Genomic DNA, 26,468 nt, shown 5'->3' on the forward strand with positions numbered 1-26,468 from the left:
GAGCCAGGGTCGGTATCCCCATTACACTTGCCAAAGCATTTTCCTAGCTTCTTCCTCTCCTGCCTCAGTGTGTGGAATGAAGAAACTTTCCTGTACCCTCCAGGGTTCTTTTGTCTGTTCTAGTACTCAAATAGACGTGAAACAGATTAGCAAGAGAAAATGACCAAATTTAATTACAGATGTATGGGAGCCCCGGCACACATGAGAAAGTCAGATGCCCTATGAACATGAGCATTCCCGATGAAAAAGGGAAAATGAGGTAGATGACATCCTGGGCTAAGGGTGAGGTGAGGTGAGGTGAGGTGAGGCACCTTGGGGATTCAGAAGGCAATTATAGGGGGAGTACATGTCCAGTAATCAGTAGTTTACCCTGCCGTATGGATCAGTTATCTCTGACAATCTCTTATTACAGGCAAGGCTCCTAGTTCAAATTCCTCCAGATAGCTGGGGGTGCAGGTTCAGAAGTCTCTTTTGAGCATACAGGGTCTCAGCTGCCTTTAGCTCTAAATAATCTGCATACCATAAAGGCACATCTTGGGGTGGGGCTTGTTCTAGACCCCTACGGTGGCAAATGAAACTAAAGCCCCAAATGTAGACACGAGGAACTTTATATGCTTCTGTTGTTACTAATGTTCCAGAATCAGTGTTCCTGAGGGAACCATGAAAAACTGAAAGCCCTTGGGCAAAAGTTAGCAATTCGTAATAAAGGAAAAGCCAGTGCGAGCAAAGAAGAGGTTGCGGACATAGACTCTCGAAAGCCTAGAGAGCAACCTGGTATATATCTAGCATCAGTAAAGTGCCTGTATATTATATACACAACACAAACACTATATATATATATATATATATATATAGTCTGTCCAGAAGGTAATATGAAAATCCAGTCATGTAATATGAAAAATAGAGACATTTACTGAATAAGATACAAGAAACATTGTACATGCGACAATGATGCCTCAGTCCCCTTCAAAGTAGGCACCTTGGGACCTAACACAGTTCTACCAGTTGCCATCAGCCACCCCGTCATATTTTCCTGAATCATGTGGACAATCTAAAATCTCTTCCCTTTCAAAGGTGATTTTTAGTTTTGGGAAAAGCCAGAAGTCACAGGGCACCAAACCAGGGCTGTAGGGGGGGCTGAGTCACCTGAGTGATTTAATGTTTTGCCAAACTCTGCACACTACGTGATGTATGAGCAGGTATGTTGTCCTGATAAAGCTGCCAATCACCAGTTGCCCATAGTTACAGCCTTCTGAATCATCTGAATAGTTTCCGCGGATGAATGTTCAAGCTTAACACAAAATTTGATCCAGATTTCATTGCTCTTCTTGCTCAACCATTTTGAATTTGACAGCCACACAGTACATGTGCTCACTCAGCAGCATCTACCACCCCCACTGACCAGTACAATGAAGTTGTCACTGTTCCCGTGTGTGCATTGCAGTCCACTCTCCTTGGCTACCAGGTTACATTGATATCATGCAAATTGTTCTCACTACATTAACAATGGCTGTAGTTTTTCCAGACAGATACACACACATACACACATGCACACCCCTATATATAATTGTGTATTTGAGCTGTTTCTGATTTGTTAAATTAGAAACAGCCCAAATATACAATGTTAGGAGGAGATTACATATAACATGATATAATATAATATAATATAATTTACATAATATATAACCTCCCCCAAACATATATAAAATAGATATATAAGTATAAAAGTATATACATATATTATATATAAGTATAACATATTATATATGTATATATAATATATACTTATATAGATTATATATATAAGTATATAATATGTATTATATATATATATATAATCTGTCCCAAACATTGGTACACTGCTTATTATTTGCCAGGCACTGCTTAAGCACTTATTATAAATATTAATGCATTTATTACTCATAATTATCCCTGGAGGCATAGAAAGGTTAAGCAACCCGCCCAAGGTCACTCAGGTGGTGAATGACAGAGAAACCCAGGCTGGCTGGTCTCAGTGTCTGTGCTCGTATTCCCTGCATTCTGCGGCTTCTTCTCCGTAAATGCTTTTGGTCCCTGCCCTCTTGGATCCCACCTCTCCAGCTGTCCACACGTTCTGCAGGTCAACCTGCACTCCAGTGTCTTTCTAGTAATCTCAGCACTGGGTTCTCTGTTTGCAGTCAAGACCCCCGGCGGACGCGGTCTCAAATCCAATTATAGAGACAAGCTCAGGTGAACACAAAAGCCTGTCCTGTACCCTGGCCCAATAACAAGTCAACTACCTGAGAAACCCCAGGAAGAGGAAGGTAGGAATGGGGCAGGAGGGCATGCTTGTATGTAAATGAGCCAAATCCTCCCTCATCTTACAGGGTGGAAAGCCACAGCTATCGTGACATTTATGAAGGCAAGAAATAGAGGCGCTCATTATTCTCAATTTCAAACAGAAGGCAGGTGGATTTCCTGTGGTCAGCTACAGACATTCACAATTTTCTACCTGAGTCTGCTGTGAAAAGCAGCTCTGAGAATGTTCAGGCCACAATTCCCTGAACTTCACACACAGAGAAATTTAAGGACTGAAAAAAGTCAGGAGTGATTAGAGGAAATAAACACTCTCCTTTGTACCAAGTCAGCTGCCTCTCTTCCCACGTGAGCTATCTCCTCCCTTATCTTCCTCCACCTAACCCAAGGCTGGTTTGAGGGCAGCTGGCACAGAGCTTATCGGGCACTGAAGGTGGAGCCCTGGCACAGAGCAGACGCAGCCTGAGGACGAGGTGCTGGGGTGTGGAGGGCGGGGAGGGGGAAGGCGTCCGTTTTGACAGTCCAGCGGCCACAAGGCAGTACCAGCTCTGAGGAGACACGCTAGGATGGCAGCAGACTGCCATGTTGTTCCCTCTTTCCTAAACCAAAACCCAGAAACTTCAAAAAGTGTCCTGGAGACAAATACCACCACTGAGTCTTAAAAAAAAAAAAAAAAGGCATCCCCTTTCCCTCTTTTTCCTTTACATAAACTGATTTACACACCCAGAGGCAATTTTCATCTAGATGAATGTACATAATATACTCTTTCTGATAACTTTTTAAATAAGTGTCCCAGGAATCTAAGAGGCCTTCTATGTATGGTAGAATAAAGACAACCTCTGTGGTCTCTATCCGGTCATATTTCCAACAGTTACAGTCCTTGTAACACCGGGAACTTACCTTGAGTGCTCGTTGACGGTTAGCTGTCCGTTAAAGCAGGAGGGAAATCACTAAACCTTACGGCCCCATTCTTCCCCAGCTCGCCGGCCTCTCACTCTCCAGGTCTCCACCCTGGAACAAGCCTCGGCTCCTGGCACCTTGCCCACGGCCCGAGGATTCCCCTGCCTTCCACCTTCTCCTTCCTCCATTCTGCACGTCACGAGCCTAGACCGCTCCACGAGAGAAATGCTTTTGTCGACTGATAGTGACTGCCACCTGACGTCCATCCCATCATGTCCACGTGTGGTCTCAATCTCAGTGTGTCCCCAAAACCCACACATGTATTGTGTGAAGTGGTTCCAAGATGTCTATGTGAGGCGCAGTGAGAATAAGAACAATGTAGTATGTGTTCTACAAACTGTTTTTTTTTCATTTTGTTTATTTTTATTAATACAGATGATACTAACAGAAAATTATCTTTTAATATAATCGAGGTTACAAATAAACTTACTAACTAATAAACAAATAATATTCACTTCACTCTCCTCTTTGTTGAATAATTTCCTATTCGGTAATCTACTTATTTTTACCAATTTATTTTTAAACTGTTTTATTATTTCAACAAAAATTTCTTTTAAAAAATCATTTTCTTGCTTATATTATTACAATTATTCCAATTTTCCTCCTTTGACTCCTTCCACCCAGCCCACCCCTGACTTCCACACTCAATCCCCACACCATCGTCCATGTCCATGGGTCTTCATTTATGTTCTTTGATTAATCCCTTCACCTTCTTTCAATCAGTACCTGCCTCTCCTTACAGCTGTCAGTCTGTTCCAGGATTCCAGGCCTCTGGTTCTATTTTGCTCATGAGTTTACTTGGTTCATTAGATTCCTCTCACAAGTGAGATTATATGGTATTTGTCTTTCACTGACTGGCTTATTTCATTTAACATGAGTCTCCAGTTCTACCCATGCCATCACAAAAGGTAGGAATTCCTTCTTTTTTCTGATGTGTAGTATTCCATTATGTCAATGTACCACAGGGTTTTTTTTTTTTTCAATTTACTCATCTACTGAAGAGAACTTAAGCTGTTTCCAAATCTTGGCTATTGTAAATGGTGCTGCTATGATCATGGAGATGCATAAAATTCTTTTGAATTGGTGTTTCAGGATTCTTAGGGTATATCCGCAGTAACAGTATTGCTGAGTCAAAAGGCAGTTCCATTCTTAGTGGGTTTTTATTTGAGGAAATTCCACACTGTTTTCCACAGTGGCTGCACCAGCCTGCATTCCCACCAACAGTGCACTAGGGTTCCCTTTTCTCCACATCCTTGCCAGCACTTGCTGTTTGTTGATTTATTAATGATAGCCATTGTGGTAGGTGTGATATCTTATTGTGGTTTTAATTTGCATCTCTCTAATGAGTAGTCCTTTAAGATAAGGAACAAGACAGGGCTGTCTGCTTTCACAACTCTTATTCAACATTGTACTGGAAGTCCTAGCCACAGTGGTCAGACAAGAAGAAGAAATAAAAGGTATCCAAATTGGAAAGAAGGAAGCAAAACTGTTATTATTCACAGACGACATGATGTTGTACATAGAAAACCCTAAAAGCTCCACCAAAAAACTACTTGACCTAATAAATGAATTCAGCAAATTATCGGGATGCAATGTCAATATTCAGAAATCAATGGTATTTTTATACACCAATAATGAACCATTACACAGAGAAATTAATAAAACAATTCCATTTACTTTTGCAATAAAGAAAATAAAGTACCTAGGAATAAATTTAACCAAGGAGGTAAAAGACCTGTGCTCAGAAAACTATAGGACACTGAAGAAAGAAACTGAGAAAGATACAAATAAGAGGAAACACACACCGTGTTCATGGGCTGGAAGAACTAACATCATTAAAATGCCCATACTGCCCAAAGCAATTTACACATTCAGTGCATATAGAACTAGAACAAATATGAATATTCCAAAAACTTATACAGTTTTTTAGAATTACATTTATTTAATTATGAAGAGCAGTCCTTTATTTGAGTTTTTTTGTCCTGTGCTAAAATGTCTTTCTCTTATGAAATGTAAGAGCTATTGAATCCTTTTCAATAGGTCAATTGAAAAGAATTTTGATTTCAATTTTTCTTTATTTTGCAAAATAAAAGAAGTCTGAAATCATACATTAGATCCCACTTAAAAACATTTTTTACTAGGGCATTAAATAGGAAATCTGGCAACTTCTATCGTATATAGGTTTTCTATTGACGTTTCCTATTGCTGATAACAAGGTTGACACAAAGACAAACTCAAGGTCACTGATCACCTTCCCTCAGTCAACAGATGCAACCTGTTCACCCTATTCTCTCCTGCCTCAGCCAGGCCCACCCCTTGGTGTCCCTGTCCCATGCCATGCTCCTTTCTGCCATGACCTATGCTAATGTCTTCTGTACAGTCTCACCAACTAGTTAAGTCTTGTCCTCAACCACTACCTCTGCCCGCTAATCCCCTTACACCCTACTACTTGAGCTCAATATCCTTTCTCCTTATTAGAGTACAGACTGTCTACCAAGGGTGTCCAATCTGCGACCCAGGATGGCTATGAATGCGGCCCAACACAGAATCATAAATTTACTTAAAAGATTATGAGAATTGTTTGTGATTACGTGTCGTAATGTATTTAATGTGTGGCCCAAGACAACTCTTCTTCTTCCAGTGTGGGCCAGAGACACCAAAAGGGTAGACGCCCCTGGAAAACAATTATTCTTTTTAAAAAATATTTTATTTATTTTTAGAGAGAAGGGAAAGGAGGGAGAAAAAGAAGGAGAAAAACACTAATGTGTGGTTGCCTCTCATGCACCCCCCCCCCACTGGGGACCTGGCCCACAACCCAGGCATGTGTCCTGACTGGGAATTGAACCTGTGACCCTTTGGTTTGTGGGCCTGTGCTCAACCCACTGAGCTACACCAACCAAGGTAACCACTTATTCTTAAATGAGTCTTAATGACACACTTAGTTGCTACATGCCATAAAAGCTTTATTATTAGTAAGTGAAGTACTGAGGTTTACAAAGAAATTATTTTTTTATCAAAGCAGATTGGTTTTCTAAAATAACATCTTTTTCCAATGTTCTTTCTAGGTGGGAGAACAGAGGTGAAGGCCGACTTCATGTGTTGCTTGGTAGAATCTGTGTGGAAAAAAATAATCCACCATTTGTTGGCAAAGGACTCAACACACCGTGGGATGGTCTAGTGTGTGGACACCACCCTTGGCGTATCTCAAGGCAGAGAAAAGCCTGAGAGCCATTTAAGGGCACCAAGCAACATGGCGAAGAAGCACTCCATGAAAGTTCATGACATGAAGAGACAAATCTTACGTCTTAGCATGTCACACTCAAAAAGAAGTGCCCTGGCCGGGTGGCTTGGTTGGAGAGTCACCCAGTAAACAGAAGTCACGGGTCTGATTCCCCATCAGGGCACGTGGCCAGGTAGCAGGTTCAGTCCTGGCTGGGATGCACGTGAGGGGCAATGGGTCTATGTTTCTCTCACATCAATGTTTTTCTCCCTCGCTCTCTCCTGCCATTCCTCTCTCTCTAAAAGCAGTAAGCATGGCCTTGTGTGAGGATAGATAAATAAATAAATAGAAAAGTCAGCTTCTAGAGAGCAGAAATCCTATTCAATATTGACACACATCTGGCACTCTAAAATCTGCTAACTTTAATTAAATATAGGCAGAATCAAACAAGTTGCTCCACCAGATGATGAACTCCTTAAATGGTCCTTGGTCTTGCTCTCCTAGGGAGCAGTATTGGTGCACTATAAAATATTTATTGAATTTAAAATTGGTGAGTCTCTATGGAAGAAAAATATATGTACATATACAACTTTGTGTAGTTCAGAGCAACCCTTATGGGAAACAATAACCCCCATGTGTTCGACAAGTACTACTGAGAACCTCTTAAGCTCCGGCCACCGGTCTAACTACTCAGGAAGACAACCATGTACAGAAACAGACAATAATCCTGGCCCTTGGGTAGCTTACATACTAGAAGGAGAAGAATGATCATAAATAAAATAAACAAGTTCATTATCAATTATTTATGTTAGAAGGTGGTACAGGAATAGGACAGGAGAAGGAGGTAGACGTCACAGTTTTAAATAGGTGGCCAGGTAGTATCATCAAGAGAATAGCCTCTGAGTGAAGACTTAAAGCAGGTGAGCAGGTATCTAGAGAAAGAGGGTTTCAGACAGAGAGAACGAGTGCAATGGCCCTGAGCTGGGAGAATGCCCAGCGTGAGGAAGGACCGGCAAGAGGGCCAGAGGGGCAAAAGCAATGAAAAAGGACAAGAATACAGCTTTATTAGATCAGAGAACGAGATTGTCTTCTTTTGTCTATAAAGCAAATTCTCTGCACTGTTAGCATGCCAGTCACATTTATACCTAATGTAAAATATGTCAGCCTCTCTGGGCAAATCAAAGCACCGCATATGCAACCTTTGTTGCCTAATAACTCACCTTGATTGTTACTTCACACTTGGCTTTGTTCTTGTCTCACTGAAACAGCAAGTTTAATTTTTGAGATCAAAGAACTGTCAGTAGCATAATTGTTCAGTAAAGGAGCTCCTGCAAGTCTTCATTAAGAGGATCCTTGCATGTGAGCCAGACCTGCTCTACTGCTGACAGACGGCTTCACTTCTTTCCTGAGGTCTTACAGAACAGATAAGCCTATTTCTCTGAGCTGTGTCCCCAGTGATCCGTTTAGATACGACACAGCACATAAAATAAAATGAGATACCCCCCTCACCAAGGTAAGGCAGACCGGGACCCGGGGAACGGACAAATCCCAGCTCTGGTGTGACCTCTGCTCCACAGTTCTTCCTTAACCCCCACACACCCCCAGGGCCCCCAGGCCCAGGGAGGTAAATTCTCTCACTCTGTGCAACCCCAAAGCACTTTCTGTACTATCATGGTGGTTATCATGCTGTGTATTTTGTTGGGGTTTTTTTTGCAGTTTTGTAAAACTGTATTATAATATTATTAACATATTTTTCTCTCCCATTAAGTAATCTCTTAAGTAGAGTTAAGATGCTGGGATTGTGCCTTAATTCATTTCTGTATTCTCAGCTTCCAGTGCCTGGGGAAGACATTACTAATACCTGTGCTGCTTTTCTCCTTCAAAGCTCCTGGGAAGAGGACATTCCTTCGGCGTGAAATCAGGTAATGTGACTTGCTCTGGGGAATGACATGTGAGCAAAAGTCACTTCAGGAAGAAGCATTAAAAGCCTGTGGGGAAGCCTCTATCCCTTCCCCACGGGTGGCATCACTGTGGAAGGTGCTGGCACAGAAGTGTGGTGAGGTGGGAGCAGATAAGTGACCTGGACGACCGCTGCCCTGGAGCGCACCCAGCCACAAAATGTTCCTTTCCTGAGCAAGCAATAAACTTGTGTTCAGCCACGAAGACTTTGCTGCAGTTTTGTTACTGCAGCAAGACCTATCCTATCCTGACTGACAAAACAGAACACAGCAGCACCAGATTTTTAGAGACACCAGGAAATGCAAAAGTCAGGGTGACCACACTGGGCAGTTCTGGAGGTAAGTGCTATCGGACGGCTCAAAAGGCCCATTCAGTGTCTTCAGTGAAGACACGTTTTTCATTCTCACCAATAACTTTAATGATTTGGATAGTGTGAGTATGTCAGTGGTCTCCTGTGTAGTATAACACTGATTGTTCTCAATTAATGTCTCGATTTGATCGCTATCAACTTCAACTGGTCTACCTGACTGTGGAGCATCGTCCAGAGAGAAATTCCAGCATGAAACTTCACAAACCACATTTGACACATTTGATCAGTCACAGCACCTTCTCCACACACTGCACACATCTTTTTTGTGTGTTTCAGTCGTGTTTTATCTTTCTTGAAACAATAAAGCATAATGTGCCCAAAATGTCACATATTTTCTTCCATCTTCAATATTAAAATGGCTACATAAAAATTCACCAATTTTGATTCTTTAATGCAAGCTGATATGACAGCTGTCACAATTTTGTATATTGTAATCTAAGAACTTTTTCGAATGAAGTTAAAGACAGCTAGGCACTACTACAGCCATTTTACAGGAAAACAAACAAACAAAAAAACAACAAGTGAACTTTGCCCAACCCACTACATTATAAGAAGCTGTCTATAGTGAGAGAACAATTAATAGAATCATTAATCCACTTTACTTTTGTCTTCTCTTTAGACTTGGACTCCCAAGGTTAATTGCTTAAATAGAAGCTCCTACATTTATTACAGTTATTAAAAAATAGAACTGATTTTGAATTTCACAACCCGAAATCGCACCAGAGCAGTAACTTCTTGCATGCATTCTTTGACTAAGAGAGATCCTACACAAAGGAGGTAGTTTTGAAATCATAATACTAATCAGCAATGGGTACACTTGTAAACTCTCTCCCCCCTAATGCAGATAATGGTTACTTCCTTGTAAAGTTCTACTTCTAGTGGGGGTGGACTGGGGTCGGGGTTAGAGATGGAAGAGGAGTGGATAATACAAATGGTGTAAGAACTTAAGCAGCGTGAAAAAAATTAGGGGAGGTTGGATAAGGGCCTCTTGGAGAATCATAACATCATTATCTTCAGCATGCAAAAGTAGCCTTGGGTAGCCTCAAATCACCTGAACTCCACAGAAGAGCTTCTAGTACCCTCCTCCCTATGAAATAGAGCCCTCAGCTAAGGCCAGGTAAATGGTAACAGGGTGAAGAAATAGGAGGGTTGTGCAGTGAGACCAGGAAAACAAACAATAGGATGAGCTGATTCAGGAAAGACATGCTGGGCAAGTGGCCCACCTGAAAAGCCTTAAGGCAACAGAGCTTGGAGGGGAGGAGAAGGGAGGGAGAAACAGGAATGGTAAAGCCAAAGGAAACCAAACCCAGAATGAAGAGGGCTAGCTCATTCACTTCAAGGGAAGTGAGTAAGAAGATGAGTCTCCAGAAAAACCAGGAGAAAGGCTAACCAAACATTTTTAGGGCCAAACCAGAGAGGAAGACACTGAGAAAGGGCTCCTTCCCCAGCCAGCACTTCCATTCTAGACAGGACACGGAAACGAGGGAGACCAGCAAGACCTGTCCTCACAGCAGGGGCTGAGGCTGGAAGCGCCGCCGCAGGACCGAGGCCCGGCTGCACCCGCTGCTGCCCACGGAGCTCCTCTGTGTTCCCTGAACAGAACACAGACTGTCCCCCGTGTCGCTTGCACTGGCTCCCCTCTTCCTCCCTGTGGTCAGGCCCCCCAGCAGGTGAGGCCCACACCACCACTCCTGGGCAGGCTCCACCTAGGGAGGCACCTCCCCCTCCCCTGCACATCTGAGACTCTCTCCACTGTGCTCCAGTAGCTTGTCTTCCAGGGGCCGCTGGCCTCCAAGCCTTATTGGATGAATGACCAGACAGGAGGGGAGAGTGAGTAGCACGTGATTTCCTCGCGATTTGCCTCAAAAGAGGTCATACTCCCTCACACACCCGTGTTTCCTGACACACAAACATATTAAAACCCAGAAAGAGGGGGCAAAAATCTCAAGTTCATTTTCCCTATTAAAGAGAACTTTTCTTCTTTTGGAAGAATTGTAACAACAGAAAATTAAAGATTGGGGGCTGGATTTGTCTTTAAACATTTCATTTATTCAGGCAAGGTACTTGGATGCTGGTATTCAACTTGTGCTGCCCCAAACTATCTGCAAAAGCTGTGAAAGAGCTTTCCACCTGGGCGCGCCATTTCAATACACGAGAACTAATAAACGCACAGAATTGGCCTGAGTGTGTGCTGTGGGCCGGCTTCACGGGAGGTGACTGCAGAAGATGGCTTGGCTGGACACCAAAACCATAAAAAATGTTTCTCATCTTATTCACACGCCCATCACTGAAAGCCATGGGCAAAGGAGCTGAAGGTGTAATTACTCCATTCAACTATTTGTTACTTCGTGAATGTAATTTTGGCAGGTATTTCAGAATGTGTTCAATACACTATGCAAAGTTTAGCAAGATCAAAGGACCCCTTGAAGGTCTTATAACGCCGGTGTACAGGCTGACAATGCTAAGAGTGGGGAAAAGCATGGGTAGGGAGAAAAACACAGGCAATTGTAGAGAAGGAATGCAAATTCCTCAGATGAGCTTCTCTGACTCGGAAACCTAGCCGCCCAGTGTGGACACAGGCATGATTCAGGAAAGGCCCCTGGGTCACCTTTTAGTACAGGACGGCGTCCATGAGGAACCTCTCAGGACCTTCTGTGGTTAAGCCCATCACTATAGAGGCCAGGCCCCTCCCCCGCATTCCTCACCCTCCACCTAAACTTCAGGGGATGTGCGGGTCTCCCTGTCTCAGTCACTGCCCGTGCCCACTACTCCGTGCATGAGGTTCTTCTCACTAGGGCTATGCCTTCTACTGCCTCTCCTCCCAGCACTGTTCTTCCCTGGGCCCCTACATCAAGAGTTGTCTCAGGAAAGAACCCCGAAGATGTATGGGCAAGGTTCAGAGACCCGCCAGGAGGTGTTGCAGCACACAGGCTGGAAATGACAAGTCTTCGACAGCCACAGGCAGGAGGGACTAGGAGAAGACACAGCTTTACTGGAGAGAGCCAAAGCTACTGAGGAGGGGCTGCCTGGGGGTAGCTCGTTATAGATGGTCATGGTCACTGCCAGCAAAATGAAAGAGCGAGGAAGCAGGAGCAACAGGTACTTCTGACTTCTCTCCTCTCCCAGCCTTCTATCGACTGAACCCAAAGCAAAGCCAGATGGCCAAGAGAATCCTAGGGATGAGCACCCACGGAGGGCAGCCTCCAAGGTGCAGACCAGAACAGACGAGTGTGGAGAGCATATGGGACGGACGCATACAAGAGCCAGCAGAGCTGCCTTGGGCCCTTTACGTCCCACATGTTCATCACTTCTTTTGTAACTGCCAGTCACCTTATGGAAACCAATGAGAAGGTTTCCAATGATATTAATCCAGCAAAAGTCTTATCATCATCATTTTGCCTCTTGGTCTGGTCTCCCACCATATAGGTGGTGAACAGAAAACCAGGCAGACTCCTGGCTTCAGAAATTTTCCAACGATGAAGGTCACCAGACTCTTGAGGCCCTTTAGATCAGTGCTGCTCAGTATGGTCATGCATTATCAAATCAAAGTCTCTAAGACTGGAGCCCTGGAATCTGTGTTTTAATAAGCCCTCGGGGTTCTCATGCATGCTAAAGGTTGAGCAGTCCCCGTTGGCCCCACCTCTGAGAGTGCTAAGGAGAACAGTCCACCGATGGCCCATCGGTCACTTGCACTAAGTGGGGCCCTGTCTATGGAGCCCCTGACCCTTTCCACTTCCTCACTGTGACCTCCAGCAAGGCAACAGTGTCTGAGCTTCACTTTTTCTACTTAATTGCTATCAATATGACCACTAAGATCTCTTTCAGCTTGTCAGAGGGACTGACCTGGGAACCCTCAGATCTGTCATTTCAGGCAACGAGGGTGATGACGGTGGTAGTGGTGGTGGCAGTGAAAACAGCATCAGCTCACACTTACTGAGCCATCTCTACATACCTAGCTGTCTTAACAGTCCTGCACATACTAATTCACGCAGTCCCACCACCCCAGGGGGCGGGCACTGTCCACCTCACAGACGGTGAGGTCCTGACCTAGACAAAAGAGCAGTGACTGCCTTTGGGTCTGCATAAGAAAGGAACACCTACTCCAAAGCTATGAAAACAGTAAAATAAAGATGTAAAAGCCCATTGTAAATGGCAAGCATTATATTAGGTTAGTCAAAAAGTTTGTTTGGTTTTTTTCATAGGATGGCTCTAGTAGGGCTTAGTGGTCTTTAACTTCATTCGAAAAAATTTTGTCAGATTACAATGTACAAAATTGTGACAACTGTCGTATCAGCATGGATTTAAAAAAAAAAAAACCTCATCAAAATAGGTGAATTTTTGTGTGGCCATTTTAAATTGAAAATGAAAGAAAATATGCAACATTTCCAACATAGTATGCTTTCTTACTTCCAGAAAGGTAAAAATGCAACTGAAAACCCAAAGAGAGATTTGTGCAGTGAGTCGAGAAGGTGCTGTGACTGACTGAACATGTCAAAGTGGTTTGCAAAGTTTTGTGTTGGAGATTTCTCACTGGACGATGCTCCATAGTCGGGTAGACCAGCTGAAGTTGACTGCAATCAAATCAAGACATTAACTGAGAACAGTCAACATTATTCCACACGAGAGAGACAGCCGACATACTCAAACTATCCAAATCAATAAAGTTACTGGTGAAAATAAAATTGTCTCTTTTATTTTACTGAAAAAACCATACAGACTTTTTGGCCAACCCAATACAAATGAGAGCAGAGTAAATAACCAACTACTGATGAACTGAAGTTGCTGAGTTATTTTTTTTAAGTTCTAACTTCATTAGATAGTCAAAGTAAATTAGAATATGACTAACAGGCTTTTTTTTTAAAGGAGTTATGTGCCAAGAGGAGGGGAAATTTGCTTCAAATGGTACTATTTGAAGATTTGTGCTAAATTTAAAATATTAGAGGAAAACAAATACTGATGCTAATTTGATGCTGAAAACAGCCTTCACTGATGACAGGAAGCAGCAACAAAGCTCTTATCCAGAAGCAGATAAAGCCACCTGTACATCTTCTCAGACACGGAGATTGGCTATTGCCACCAGTTCTCTTCTGATACCTCTCCCAGAATTCTGTTTATGACCAAACAATTTAATCTTCCAGAAACAGATTTATCGATGTTCTTTTTACTTTTGATTCTTGATTTAATAAGATTCTTCCTGTATCTTCAAATGCTCCTCATGCTAACGCATTAGCTTCCCCTCCCCACCTCAAGAGACACGGTGACTAAGTAGCAAAGACCCATCTCTCCCAGTTTGTCGATGACGACAGGCCCGAGTGCTCAGGGGGCTGAGCTGGCCTCTCGGTGGAGAAGACCACCGCTCTGACCTTGGTCAGACACGGAGCAGGAAATGCAAACTGACCCCTCTCCCCTCATGGATTCCCATGATAGGATACTGACTGGTATTCCGTTTTAAGAGACAGAGACTCAAAAGGTTATTTGACTTTCTCCAGGTCATCCAGCCATTAACCGACACAGAAGAACACTCTCTTTACACCACCACTGCCGATTCTACTTCATGGGCTGACACAGCCAACATACCTTTCCTTATTTCTACATGGGATCATTGTACATCTTCTCCACCTACTTTTCTACAAAAACTTTCATACCTATATATAAACTCATAGCACAATACGGAGGAGTAAATCAAGTGTAGTGTTTGCTCACTACAGTCAACACTTAGTCTGTTGGATCAAGCAGAGGTGATAGGCTGTTCACTTCCCTCAATAGGAACAGAGAGAGTAAAACAAATTTACAGTCAGCACCGAAGGCATCAGTATGGGGCAATCACAAGTATTTGCCTGTACACCTCCTAACAGCTGCAGGTAAATGATTTGACAAGGTCAAATTCAACTGAACAGCAAAACCACCAATGAGGCTGTCGTTTAAGTTGCTAGACCAGTTAGGAAGAAAAAAATTACAGGAAGACACCAGCTCCATGGCAGACGCCCTGGTTTTCCAGACTCCTTAGCTTTAGCAAAGGTTTGTGTTGCCTTTATTACAACCTGAATTAGGATTTTTCCTACAGATAACGCAAAGAGTGCAAAATGAAAGGAAAGCATTTTACAAGGGAGAAGCCAGTGCCCCGTGAACAAAGCAGATACAATCTGAAGAGGATGAACTGAGTCACAGGTCAGGTCTGCCAACTTACCGCACTAAGTCTGGTGACTCAAAGGCCAGGCTACGTCTACTGTCGTGGGAGCACATTCACAGTCCTTAGTTTTAGGGAATGAGAAATGTATACGGGAAGTCTACCTTTAAAATTCACTTTTAAAAAAAATCTGTGAGGAAACCTGTAATTGATTTTATATGTATATATAATTCCACTTAAGAGAATTTCAGTTTCTTCCACTTTAATCCTACACTGAGGCTATTATCCGTGTTTATCGAAGGAAAAATTTAAAGTTACTCTCCTCTGATATTTAAATCATGACCTAAGCAATATCAGTGTTCACGTACACGGTTAATGTAATCTCTATTCGCATTTTTTACACTTCACCAATAGATACGGATTTTGTTTTAAAGCTGCGATTTACTTGGATATTTCTACAGATAAACTATGCAGCTAATTTTCAAAACTAAAATGTGACTTACTATAGCTCCTGTATTCTAAAACACCAAAATTTTACAACATACCATCGTTTTAATAGTAGCTTTACAGAGGAAAAGAATGTATCCCACTAAATGATCACATCAGTTGTAACAAGTACCCCTACTTCAACAGTGTTGAGAGAGAGAGACTGTGATCAGAAAATAATTAGTTATTTTATTTAGAGAGAAGACACGGCAGAGTCAATCGCCCTTGTAACATGCAGCCCGATTTCTTGGGTTCAAATCTTGGCTCTTCCACCTAAAGGGTGATCTCGGGCAACCTAGCCTCTCTGTACCTCAATTTCCTCTTTGGAATAAAAAAGATAATGAGAGCATCTGCCACACTAAGGTCATTATAAAAATTAAATGAGTTAGCTTTTAAAGTACTTCAAACAACTGGACACAATAAATGTTCTACAGGGGCTTGTTACATAATCACCATCGCCACCAAGAGCATCCACCGGAGCTCACTACACACATCCACTGCCTTCAGAGGTGAACAATTTCCATTCTACAGCCCGACAAAACACTTTAACTCAAGGAGATATTTACTGACAACAGAACCATGGCTTGATATTATGTTAGACTTCTGAAAGACGGAAAGGTAAAAATAAAAAGTAAAATATTTACAGAGCTATGTGCTGCTCTCTGGAAAGCAGGGTAGAAAGGGCTTTTCAGCTGGGGTCTGTGGAGGCTTCACAACATCCACACGCCATCAGAAATGAGATGCAAACTTACGTCTGCACGTGCATTTTCCTGGGGTGCTATCCTCGGAGTCTTAAAAAGGCCCAGAATCCAAAATGTGAGGAGCCATTTGCTCAGGGCAATCAACCGCATTAAAAGATAAAAATAAATATACCCCCAAAGTTTAACTTTATTAAAAAGATATTTCCCTGGCTGGTGTGGCTCAGTGGATTGAGTGCCAGCCTGTGAACCGAAAGGTCACAGGTTCAATTCCCAGTCAGGGCACATGCCTAGGTTGCAGGCCCGGTCCCCAGCTGGGGGCGTGCAAGAGGCAACTGATGGATGTTTCTGCCGCACATCAATGTTTCTCTTCTTTCTCTCCTTCTCCCATCCTTCCCCTCTCTCTAAAAATAAATAAACAGAATAAAGTATTTTTTTAAAAAGATATCAGTGTATTTTCAATAATTTTATTCCATTGTAAGCACTTTCTACTTCCTAATCTGAAGTTTCCTCAGTATCAAATCACCACCAGAAATGTAAATCCTGGGTCACCAGAAATTCTCTCCCTTTCATCTGGTCTCCCAAGCACCCAGAAGAGGAACCTGCTTGTTTTATACATCTTCAAGAACATTTGTGAGAGGGGCCAGTCAGCTTCCAAACCTCCTAAGAAAACAATGCCTTCTAGGATGGGTTACGCCAAACCTTCACGTTTCTTATAAATGGCTGGTGCAGCTGGGAGATGAGGGGCAGCTGCTGCTCCGGCCACTCCCAGACTTGTGTGTAACTGATGACAGGTCCTGGAAGCCGTTCCTGAAGACACCGGGCAGAAAATGAGCCAGCTGGGTTTTACACTGAGATGTGAAATGTTCAGTGCATCCACTGTTCCAATGGACCTCATGTTATAATTATGTCCAAGTCTCAGATAACATATTCTTGTGGGAAAGACACAGGCTTTGGGACCAGACAGTCTTGAGCTCCGATCTGCCTCTCCTACTTCCTAGCTGTGTGACCATGGAAAAGTCACTTAACCTCTCTGGGTTGTAGTTCCCCCCCGTTAGGGGACTACTGAAGTTTTAAACTGATAAAGACATGCCAGTATCCACAATGGCATCTGCAGACTTCCCTTTTCCATATCCATTTATTAATGATTTACCATAATCACAATTTACCATAAAAAGTTAGGCCATTGATTTGAACTATTTTGCCTTCACAGAAACTTATATGACTTCTCACAAACTACTTCCAGATCATGTATCACTACGGACATTACTAGATCCCTAACAAGGGTTATTATGCAATACTGAAAAAAAGAAAATCCCAAGTACTCAGTCATCACCAGTGACTTGCCTCTCCACCTGTTCTTAGCTGTGCAAGTTACCGATCACTGTCAAGTCAATTTAAGAGATGCTGTAAGTATGAAACTGACTACTTTGTTATGGCACCATTATTTAGACAGCACTTAAAACATTCACTGTTAGGATATCACAATTTTTAAGAACATGGAATCTGACACTGCATACAAAAGCAAAAAATTTTTGTGCCTAGGTTTCCATAAATATATCTCCGAAGGCCCATTTGCCTAGAATAAGCATCCAGCTGGGAAAGGAAAAATTTAATCTGCAATGTGCCCCCAACTTTCTATATCTCATCTCTATTCTTGGAAAAACCTGACCCACAGTGTATCTCCTTACAGAAGAAGAGACAGAGGCTTCGAAAGCTCAGAGAATGCAGGGCAAGGACACAGAGTGATGGCAACGGGGTCCGAAGGCTATTCTGAAGCCAGAACCCTGGCCCTTTCCTGTTGATCTAATGCAACCAAGGCCTCTTTGAGGGGTTGGATGGAAGAAAAAAAAAATGAGCAGTTACAGCATGAACTTGCTACTGACTTCTTTTGCTAAAATTCACATGAAATTAACATAGGATAAATGAATCAATAATTTCTTTCCTTTCTTCCCTATTAAATATTTTTAGAGGTGGCATCCGTGGAGTTCTACTTTATTAATTGCCACAGTCAACACAGTTTTATCCCACTATCGAGGTTTGAGCAGGGAGGCCGGCAATGTGGCAACATGTCTCAGGTAAGATCATCGTGTGTCCCTCCGGTCTCACCTGACTCACCTTTCCTGAAGACACGTGCCTCCCTTAAAGGCCTTTATCCTCTGAGAGGCTACCATACACAGATAAGGAAAAACTAAACAGGTAAATTCCAAGTTTTCTGGATTGACTCTGACTGAGTTGGGCCTGGAGATTTTTACTTATGACACACTGAATGCTAGTTCTAATTTTTGTAAAAGTAGTTACCGATCATCCGTCACAATTCTCTCTCCCTCCCTGCCCTCACACGCAGTAGGTCCACCACAAGCCTCTGTGTGTTCAAATGAAAGAAGAGTTTCCGTCTGCTGTTATCAACAGCACTACCTGGCCCCTCTCAGCGTGGCAAGGTGCTCTCGGCAGGTACTGTGAGGCTATGGGAGTTTGGAGTAAATATGCTCTTTGCCCTCAATGCATTTGAGGAAAACCAGAGAGTCAATTCAGCGCATGGACTATGGAACCAGAATGGCTGCATTCAAACCTCCCTCACTCCACCCACTCCGGGACCTTGGGCAACTTACATCTGTGTTTCCCTTTCCTCATCTGAGGATGCAAATAATAGCACCAAACTCACAGGCCTGGTGCGAGGGTTCAACGTGGTTTATTCACATGAGAACATGCATAGCACCTCATTAAGTGTCATGACGTGTTAGCCACTGGTTTTCATTTAAATACAAAGAACAAATTATATGTTTGGCCTGTAAGATATGTGTATAAAAGGACTATAAATGGGGCCTGCTGGGGTAACTTGGAGCAGTATGTGCTTCTCAGTCAACAGTCTTATTTCCGGCAGAGGAGGGCATTAGTCACGATTAATGCACTCCACCTTGGGCAAAGGCAATGGGCTACCTTGTTCCCCCTGGAGAGGGAACCCCCTGGGCAGTGACCGTGAACGACAATGAGAGAATCTCACTCACAGAGCCAGCAGCTGTTCTCCCCATTTCTCCAGCTTTACCCGCCGTGCCGCGGGGCCCCTGCCTGAGTGGGGGCTGCGACAGAGGCCAGGGGAGAAGCCAGTCCAAGGCTGAGAAGCACTGGAGGGCTTTGGTGGACACCCTGGTGCACTGGTGAACCCTTCTGGCTGCTGGAAATGACACAGATTTCCAGGAGCTGGGGAAGGCGGCAGAGCACTGCGGAAGGCAGCCCAGCAGCCAAGCCCGGAGTGAGTCGGTGCCGGTGCGTGTAGGAGGGGACGGCCAGTGACGGCCATTCCCTTAGAGGGAGAAAAGGACAGTCTTCGAAACAGCCTGGGGAGAAGGGTTTGAAAAGAAAAACGAAACAAGATGGAAGGCTTAAGACCAAGGTAAAGAGAATTTAACCATTGAGAGGCAAAAAATTGGAGACGATAAATTGTTTTTGGTAACAAAACAAACAAACAAACAAATCAGTGCTCCCTGGAAAATGGCTGACTCAGGTCTGAAGCCAGGAATTGACCAAATAAGCTTTGAATCTCTCGTACCAGAAAGCAAGGAAGCATGAGAGACTATGGGGGCCTCGTAAAATCACACAGGAGATAAGGACAAACTGAGCATCGGAAAGAATGTTGACTGCAATAGACTAAAACAAATACACTAAGTTCCACAAGTTCTTGATGCTACTTTGCAAAGAGGATCTCACTGACGACCGTAGGAGGTTGTTAGAGCACAGATCACTGCCCAGAAAGCTGATAAGAGGAAAAATTAAGCCTTTTCCCTGTCTTCCCCACACAATCTAAATTTCAGGAGACCCCATAGTCCATGAGGGTAAGTTCTTTATTTTTTTAAAAGATTTTATTTATTTATTTTTTAGAGAGGGGAAGGGAGAAAAAAGAGAGGGAGAGAAACATCAATATGTGGTTTCCTCTGGCAGTCCCCCTGCCGGGGACCTGGCCTACAACCCAAGCATGTGCCTTACACTGGGAATGGAACCTGTGACCCTTTGATTTGCAAGCTGGCACTCAACCACTGACCCACACCAGCCAAGGCAATGAGGAAACAAAAACCACTAATTTGAAAAAGATATGTGCACTCCCAGTTCATTGCAGCATCACTTACAATAGCCAAGATGGAAACAAACTAAATGTCCATCAGTGGATGAATGGATAAAGAAACTGTGGGTCCTGGCAGGGTGGCTCAGCTGGAGTGTGTCCCGTACACCAAAGGATGTGGGTTCAATCCCCACTCAGGGTGAATCAACCGATTGATGCTTCTCTCTCACATCAATGTTTCTACCCCCCTCCCTCAAGTCAATGAACATATCCTTGGGTGAAGATTAAAAAAAAAAAGAAAATGTGATATATACACAATAGAATATTATTGAGCCACTTCAAAGAATGAAATCTTGCCATTTGTAATAACATAGTTAGAGGCATTATGCTAAGTGAAATAAGTCACAAAGAGAGAAAGACAAATACCATAGGTATGATTCACTTCTATGTGGAATCTAAAAATGACCAAAAAAAACCACAACAAGCTGATAGATACAGAGAACAAACTGTTGGTACAAAAAGTGGGCAAAATGGATGAAGGGAGTCGAAAGGTATGAACTTCTAGTTATAAAAATAAGTCCTGAGGATGTGATGTGTCAGTGTGGCAACTACTGTCAATAATACTTTGTTGCATATCTGAGAGCTGCTAAGAGAATAAATCTTAAAAGTTCTTATTACAAGAAAAAGAAATTCTGCAACTATGTATCGTGATAGATGTTAACCGGCCTTATTGCGGCGATCATTTTCACAGTAATACAAAGGCTGACTAATTATGCTGTACACCTGAAACTAATATAATGTTGTATGTCAGCTATACCTCAATGAAAAGTATAAACATTTTTTAATCCTCACCTGAGGATATGTTTTTTATTGATTATAAAAGAGGAGCAGGGAGAGAGAAAGAGAGAAACATTGATGTAAGAGAGAGAAACATTGATTGGTTGCCCCCCCCCCATATGCAACCTTCGTGGTTTCTGGGACAACGCTCCAACCAACTGAGCCACTGAGCCAGCGACCAGGGCTGAGTGTTTTTTTTTTTTAAAAAAGGAATCACAGATCCAGATCACCAGATCACCACCACTTTACAACCCCTAATGAAATGGATCTAGGCTACAACCACCTACGATGCTAAAATCCTTAGGTGAAAGGTAGAAAGGTAAGTGGGCTCTACCTGAACCCACTAATCAGTCTTAACATTTCAGAAAGAGCCACCTAGACATTGTGTGTCTTGTGATGTGATGCAATGGATTTGACATAGCACTGCCTACAAAGGATGCTTGTCCTCGAACTGGAATCTAATCAAGCCTCTACATCTAACTTCCAGATGGTAGGAAACATGAGGAATAGAGCAACAAATGAAGTAACACCACGGTAAGAAATCAGCCCAGAAAGTGGGACATTCTATTGACAAGTGACCCATTCCCTCTATCAAATCCATGGCATGAAAAAAGAGGCGGGGGATAAGGAGACAACTAATAAAACAGATTTAAAAATTTAATGACCAAATACAACATGTGAACCTTATTTAGTTCCTGATTCCAACAAATCAAAAGTAAAAGGATAGGCTTGACAAAATCTGAATACGGGAATTATAATAAGATATTGTTAACACGTTTAGGTGTAAAAAAAGGCATTGAAGTTGTTTTCTTTTTTAGATTTTTGATTATAGAGACAGAGGGAGGGAGGGAGGGAGGAACCACAAGTTGATTGACTTGCTGTTCCCCCAATCCATGTGTTCACTGGTTGATTCTTGTCTGTGCTCTGACCCGAACAATTGAACCCGCAACCTTGGCTTATCAGGATGACACTCTTCACCAACTGAGCTACCCGGACAGGGTGAAATTGGTTTTTTTAAAGAAAAAAGTCCTTCTCAGAAATATAAACTGAAACATTTATAAGTGAGATGACATGATGTTTAAGATTTTACCTTAAAATATAGCAGCTCACACACACACACACACACACAAAGTGGGGAAGGAGGAGATAAGTTAAACAAGACTGGCAAATATTAGTACCTGTTGAAGTTTGGGTGCTTATTACACTAATCTCTCATAAGTTTAGCACAAAGTTCTAAAAAAACAAAGAGAAGGTTTTGGTGGGAATTCAAGCAGGCCTTATCTTACCACCAACTTTCAGGAGGTAGCTAGGGTCCTTTCACAGCAAATGGAGTCATTCCCCACTCAGCCGAAAGAGGTGCAAAGTGTCTTCTTAATCAGTGTACATTTGGAATTCAGTGTGATTAGAAGTGACTGAACCACGGTGCCCCAGAGTTCTGCAGTGTTAACCAAACGCCAGCTTCACCTATCCCAGTAAGAGATCACCTACAAGGCATGGCGTGGGGCCACACGACTCACAGGGAGCTTACTTGATGGCGCTGGCCATCAGACTGTGCGGATCTGTGGCAGCCCAAGGCAGCACAGACAGGAGCCACCAGGGTTCCTCAACCAGATCTTGGTCAATGCAGAAACTGCCAACTCTCTTACCAGTTTGTGTAATGCACAGAAATGTTGTTTTTTTAAGCCAGTAGTAATGACTCTGTGTTAAGTTGTCCATATAATCACACTTGGCCATGACCTGGAGGTGCAGCCCGGGAGATACAAAATGAAAGGTCCGCAGAAGGATCTAGCCACGGAGTCATCTGTATTAACATCGTTGCCCTAACCAAGGGACTAATCAGAAGATCCCCATTGCTCCCAAGTCACCAACTGGTTTGGTATATTTATGTCTCCAAAATGCTTCTACTAGGGACTGCATGTATCTCCTCAACATCTGTAAGTTGAAGAGCCAACCCCCAGTGTGGTGGTATTGTGAGATGAGGCCCGCAGGGGTATTCGGGGGTGGATTAGGTCATGGCGGGGGGGCCTCTGTGATGGAATTTAGCGGGTTTATAAGGAAAGGAAAAGAGAGAGATTAGCTCCCTCCATGTGCAGGAGGAATGGCCATGTGAGGGAGGAAACACAGAGAAGGCGGCTGTCCGCAAGCCGGGAAGAGCACTCCCACCAGAAACCAAATCAGCTGGCACCTTGATCTTGGACGTCCCAGCATCCAGGACTGTGAGAAATAAACTTCTGCGGCTTAACCCATCCGGTCTATGGTATTTTGTTATGGCAGCCTGAGCTGACTAATACAGGCACATATCCCACCTACTTCTCCTTCTTTTCCTTTCTTTCAAATTCCCACCTCTTTGCTTTGGAAAATTCCAAACTCACAAAAGTGGTTCCAAAGCCAAAGCAGGGAAAGGTAAGTCGTACAGTATGGGTTTCCAACGCTGGAAAAATGGACAATCTCCCCCAGTAAGGAACTGGCCATGCACCTAGGAACTGTGTCTGGAATGTCCCAAAGAGAACCAGTCTTAGCACGGAAGAAGGGTGAATGAAGAATACATATTTGAAGGGACTACATTCAGAAGAATTCAGAAGAATTCAGAAGACGGGGGTAAATTTGTTTATCGGCCAGGCACAGGACATCACCCCAGGCAGCGAGAAACATCGGGCTGCCTACAGATGAAGAATGCCACCGACCTGTTTGCCCAGGAGCCCTCAGCCACGCTCTTCCCTGACTGCCGGGCCTTCAGAATTCTGTGCCATGAAAAAGTAACTGTCAGGGAAAACAGGAACATGCACTGACCTACTTTTCTCTACACTCCTGCCAAGTCCACAACTCTGGTTCTTGCGTATATTTAGTTATCACATCTTTGGGACATATTTCCTCGCATTCTTTGCAGGCCATTCTGTCTGCTGCACGTTAAGGTCACATGTGGGCAATTCCTAAAGTCCCTTGGTCATGAACCGAAACACCAACGTAATCCTCAGAACACTCTCCTGAGGTAGATCATATACAGCCATCCCAACGTGGGGAGGAAAATGCCTAAAAAAGGAAGAATGCAGCCTAGAAGAGGCTGAAGACCTACAGCAATTCAGACCCTTCCCTACCCGCAGGAAGCCACACTGAAACGAGTGTTTCTCCCTACCTCTCAAGATTCCACGATTGTGTCTTTGCGAGAGCTAAAAGTCCCCTGGTAAGGTCCTCTTTCAGAGGCGGACAACAAAGACTTTATTTTTAAAATTATAGCCCCCCCCGCCCCCCGGCACACACACACCTACCTTGTTGCAGCTTCTCAGTAAAGCCTGATTAATAATGACACATTTTTTTTAAACTGAGTGGAAACCACCAAAAATGCCCTGAAGCCCTGGTGAGGGGGGAAACGTGAGAAGTCAGCCAGGTGGCCTGAGGCCTTCGGAGGGGCTCCTGAGAGATGCGGGGGACCAGCAGGCCGTCCGCTGCTCTGACACACAAAACACGTCCCACCTGCCCGGGCCATCAGATGCTCTTGGCACCCAACGAGCGGCACTCCTTCACCTAAACACCATATTTCAATACGCCATCAGGAAGTATTATGATTTAAGATGGAGGGGGGCTCATCATCCAGTACTAAGTGCTGGAGACGCCAGAACCCAGGAGCTAAAAAAGCTGGCTCAGTAACTTCCCACTCCGGGGTCTCCCCTCGTCGGCGGCGGCGTCCAGAGTCACTCCCGATGCCCAGAGCTGGCAACCGGGCGTCCAAAACGAGCGCACACGTCCACTGCCTCCTGCACACCCGTGGCTCCCACTCGTGGGCCCTGAAGCGTGCTGTCGGGACCCGGCTGGCCGACTGTTAGGTACCGGGCACCTGCAGCTGCCTCTCTGGGAACCGGCGAACTGCCTTTCTTCCGGCGATGCCCAATGGTCCGGCTGCCGGAGGCCAGGTGCCCTTGGGTTAAATCAGGTGCATCTGGGGGTGGGGGGAGGGGAAACTGTCGCTCACTGGGTGTGTGGGGTGTGGAAACGTACGACTCCGCTGTCCCCGGACCCTCTTCTACCTAGTCCCGCAAAAGGGTGCCCCTCCCGCCACCTCCCCAACTTCCTGACGCCCCCCTCTGCGGCCCCCAAGGACGGGCGCGGGCTCCACGTGCGCGCCGCCCGTGCCCACTCGCGCCGGACCCAGCCGGCACTCACCCGGCCCCCGGCGACGCTCCGCTTCCTCCGCAGCGTGAGCCCGCTCCGCAGCAGCGCCGGCAGGTCCTTCAGCCTCGGCCGCAGGGACGCTGGCGGCTGCTCGCGCTCGCGGGCGCTTGGGCTGCGGCGCAGGGCCGGGCTCTCGCACGGCGGCTGCATCTTGACCGAGCCCACGGCCATCCCGACGCCCTGACGGCGGCGCGGGCAGCTTCTCTCCCCAGCGCTTGCCTCCGCGCTTCGCCAGGCAGCGAGAGGGCGCGACTGCGGCTCGGGCGCGGGGCGCGCTGCCAGCGCTGCCCAGGGGCGCGCGCCGGGGCCCCTGTGCCGGGATCAGCCCGGCGCACCGCCCCCTCCCCGCCCAGGTGCGCCGGGCCCCGCCCCGCCCCGCCCCGCCCTCGTCCGCGGCTCACCTCAGCCTGCGGACCTGGCCCCCCTCAGCCTCTCCTGGAACCCGAGAAGGAGAGGGTAGGTAGGACACCTCAGGCACTGTCTCATCCGTAGGTGCGGGGTTCCCAGAATCCTTCAGCAAACCCACTTTACTGCCCACCCCCAACTCCAATTCCCTTTAGGCTGAAAAGTCCCACTTCACTTCCTTTCCTTAAAAGCCAAGGTTGACTTGGACTTCGACCAGGCGAACTGGGAAGCCTGAGACTCTCCCTCTCTGTAACCCCTCCTTGCTTTTTGCACAGCCTAGCCCCGAATCACAATAGCTGTTTCTGGAAACGGTTTTTGCCAAAGAACTTCAAAATAAGCTGTGTTCTGCTACAAGTCGTACGCCAATGACACAGAATTGCGCCCCCTCCATCACCACCGTCACGCTGGCCTGTCTTTGGTGCAGTCCTCTGGAAAGGACAAGGGGAGAAAACTTGTGTTGGTTATGATAGGTGTTTAGCAAAATCGGTAAGAGTCTGGTGACCCGAAGGTGAATCTCTGTTAACATGTTGGAACCTGACCTTCTCTGAAAGCCTGATGCGCGTGATGAATGTGCTTGGTAAACTGTAAAGGCCAGCGCCGTGTGAATCATTGTTCGCACCAGGGCAGAAGCGAGGGATGGTGGAGCCCTGAGAGGAAGGTGTTCCAGCAGGGCCTTAAAGTCCAGGTGGCTGTGAATCCTCAGTCCCATATCGTCAGTGAAGGCCAGCCAGGGCTTTCACTCATCAGTAGGACACTGGGGCCCCCATCTTGGCCTACGACTTGTAAGAATTTCATAAGCTTACATTTAAAATGAAAATAAAATGGACAAGTAAGGATTACAGAAGGTCAGGGCCCTGAGTTGGTTTACCGTGTACCCTCAGTCCCTC

General features: G+C 44.7%; 1 protein-coding gene across 1 annotated transcript in view; it reads right to left on the minus strand.

The window, feature by feature from the left end:
* Positions 1-25,399, minus strand: part of RAPGEF5 (Rap guanine nucleotide exchange factor 5) — a 216,727-nt gene extending 191,328 nt beyond the window's left edge. Inside the window, exon 1 of the mRNA XM_037136283.2 lies at positions 25,168-25,399. Within this exon, the coding sequence (XP_036992178.2) occupies positions 25,168-25,347 (180 nt within the window). The 5' untranslated portion in view covers positions 25,348-25,399. The remainder of the gene's footprint in view (positions 1-25,167) is intronic.
* Positions 25,400-26,468: the final 1,069 nt, after the last annotated feature.

Source organism: Artibeus jamaicensis, unplaced genomic scaffold, assembly GCF_021234435.1.
Source record: "Artibeus jamaicensis isolate MK-2021 breed Jamaican fruit bat unplaced genomic scaffold, CSHL_Jam_final contig_3230, whole genome shotgun sequence".
NCBI classification, from domain to species: domain Eukaryota; kingdom Metazoa; phylum Chordata; class Mammalia; order Chiroptera; family Phyllostomidae; genus Artibeus; species Artibeus jamaicensis.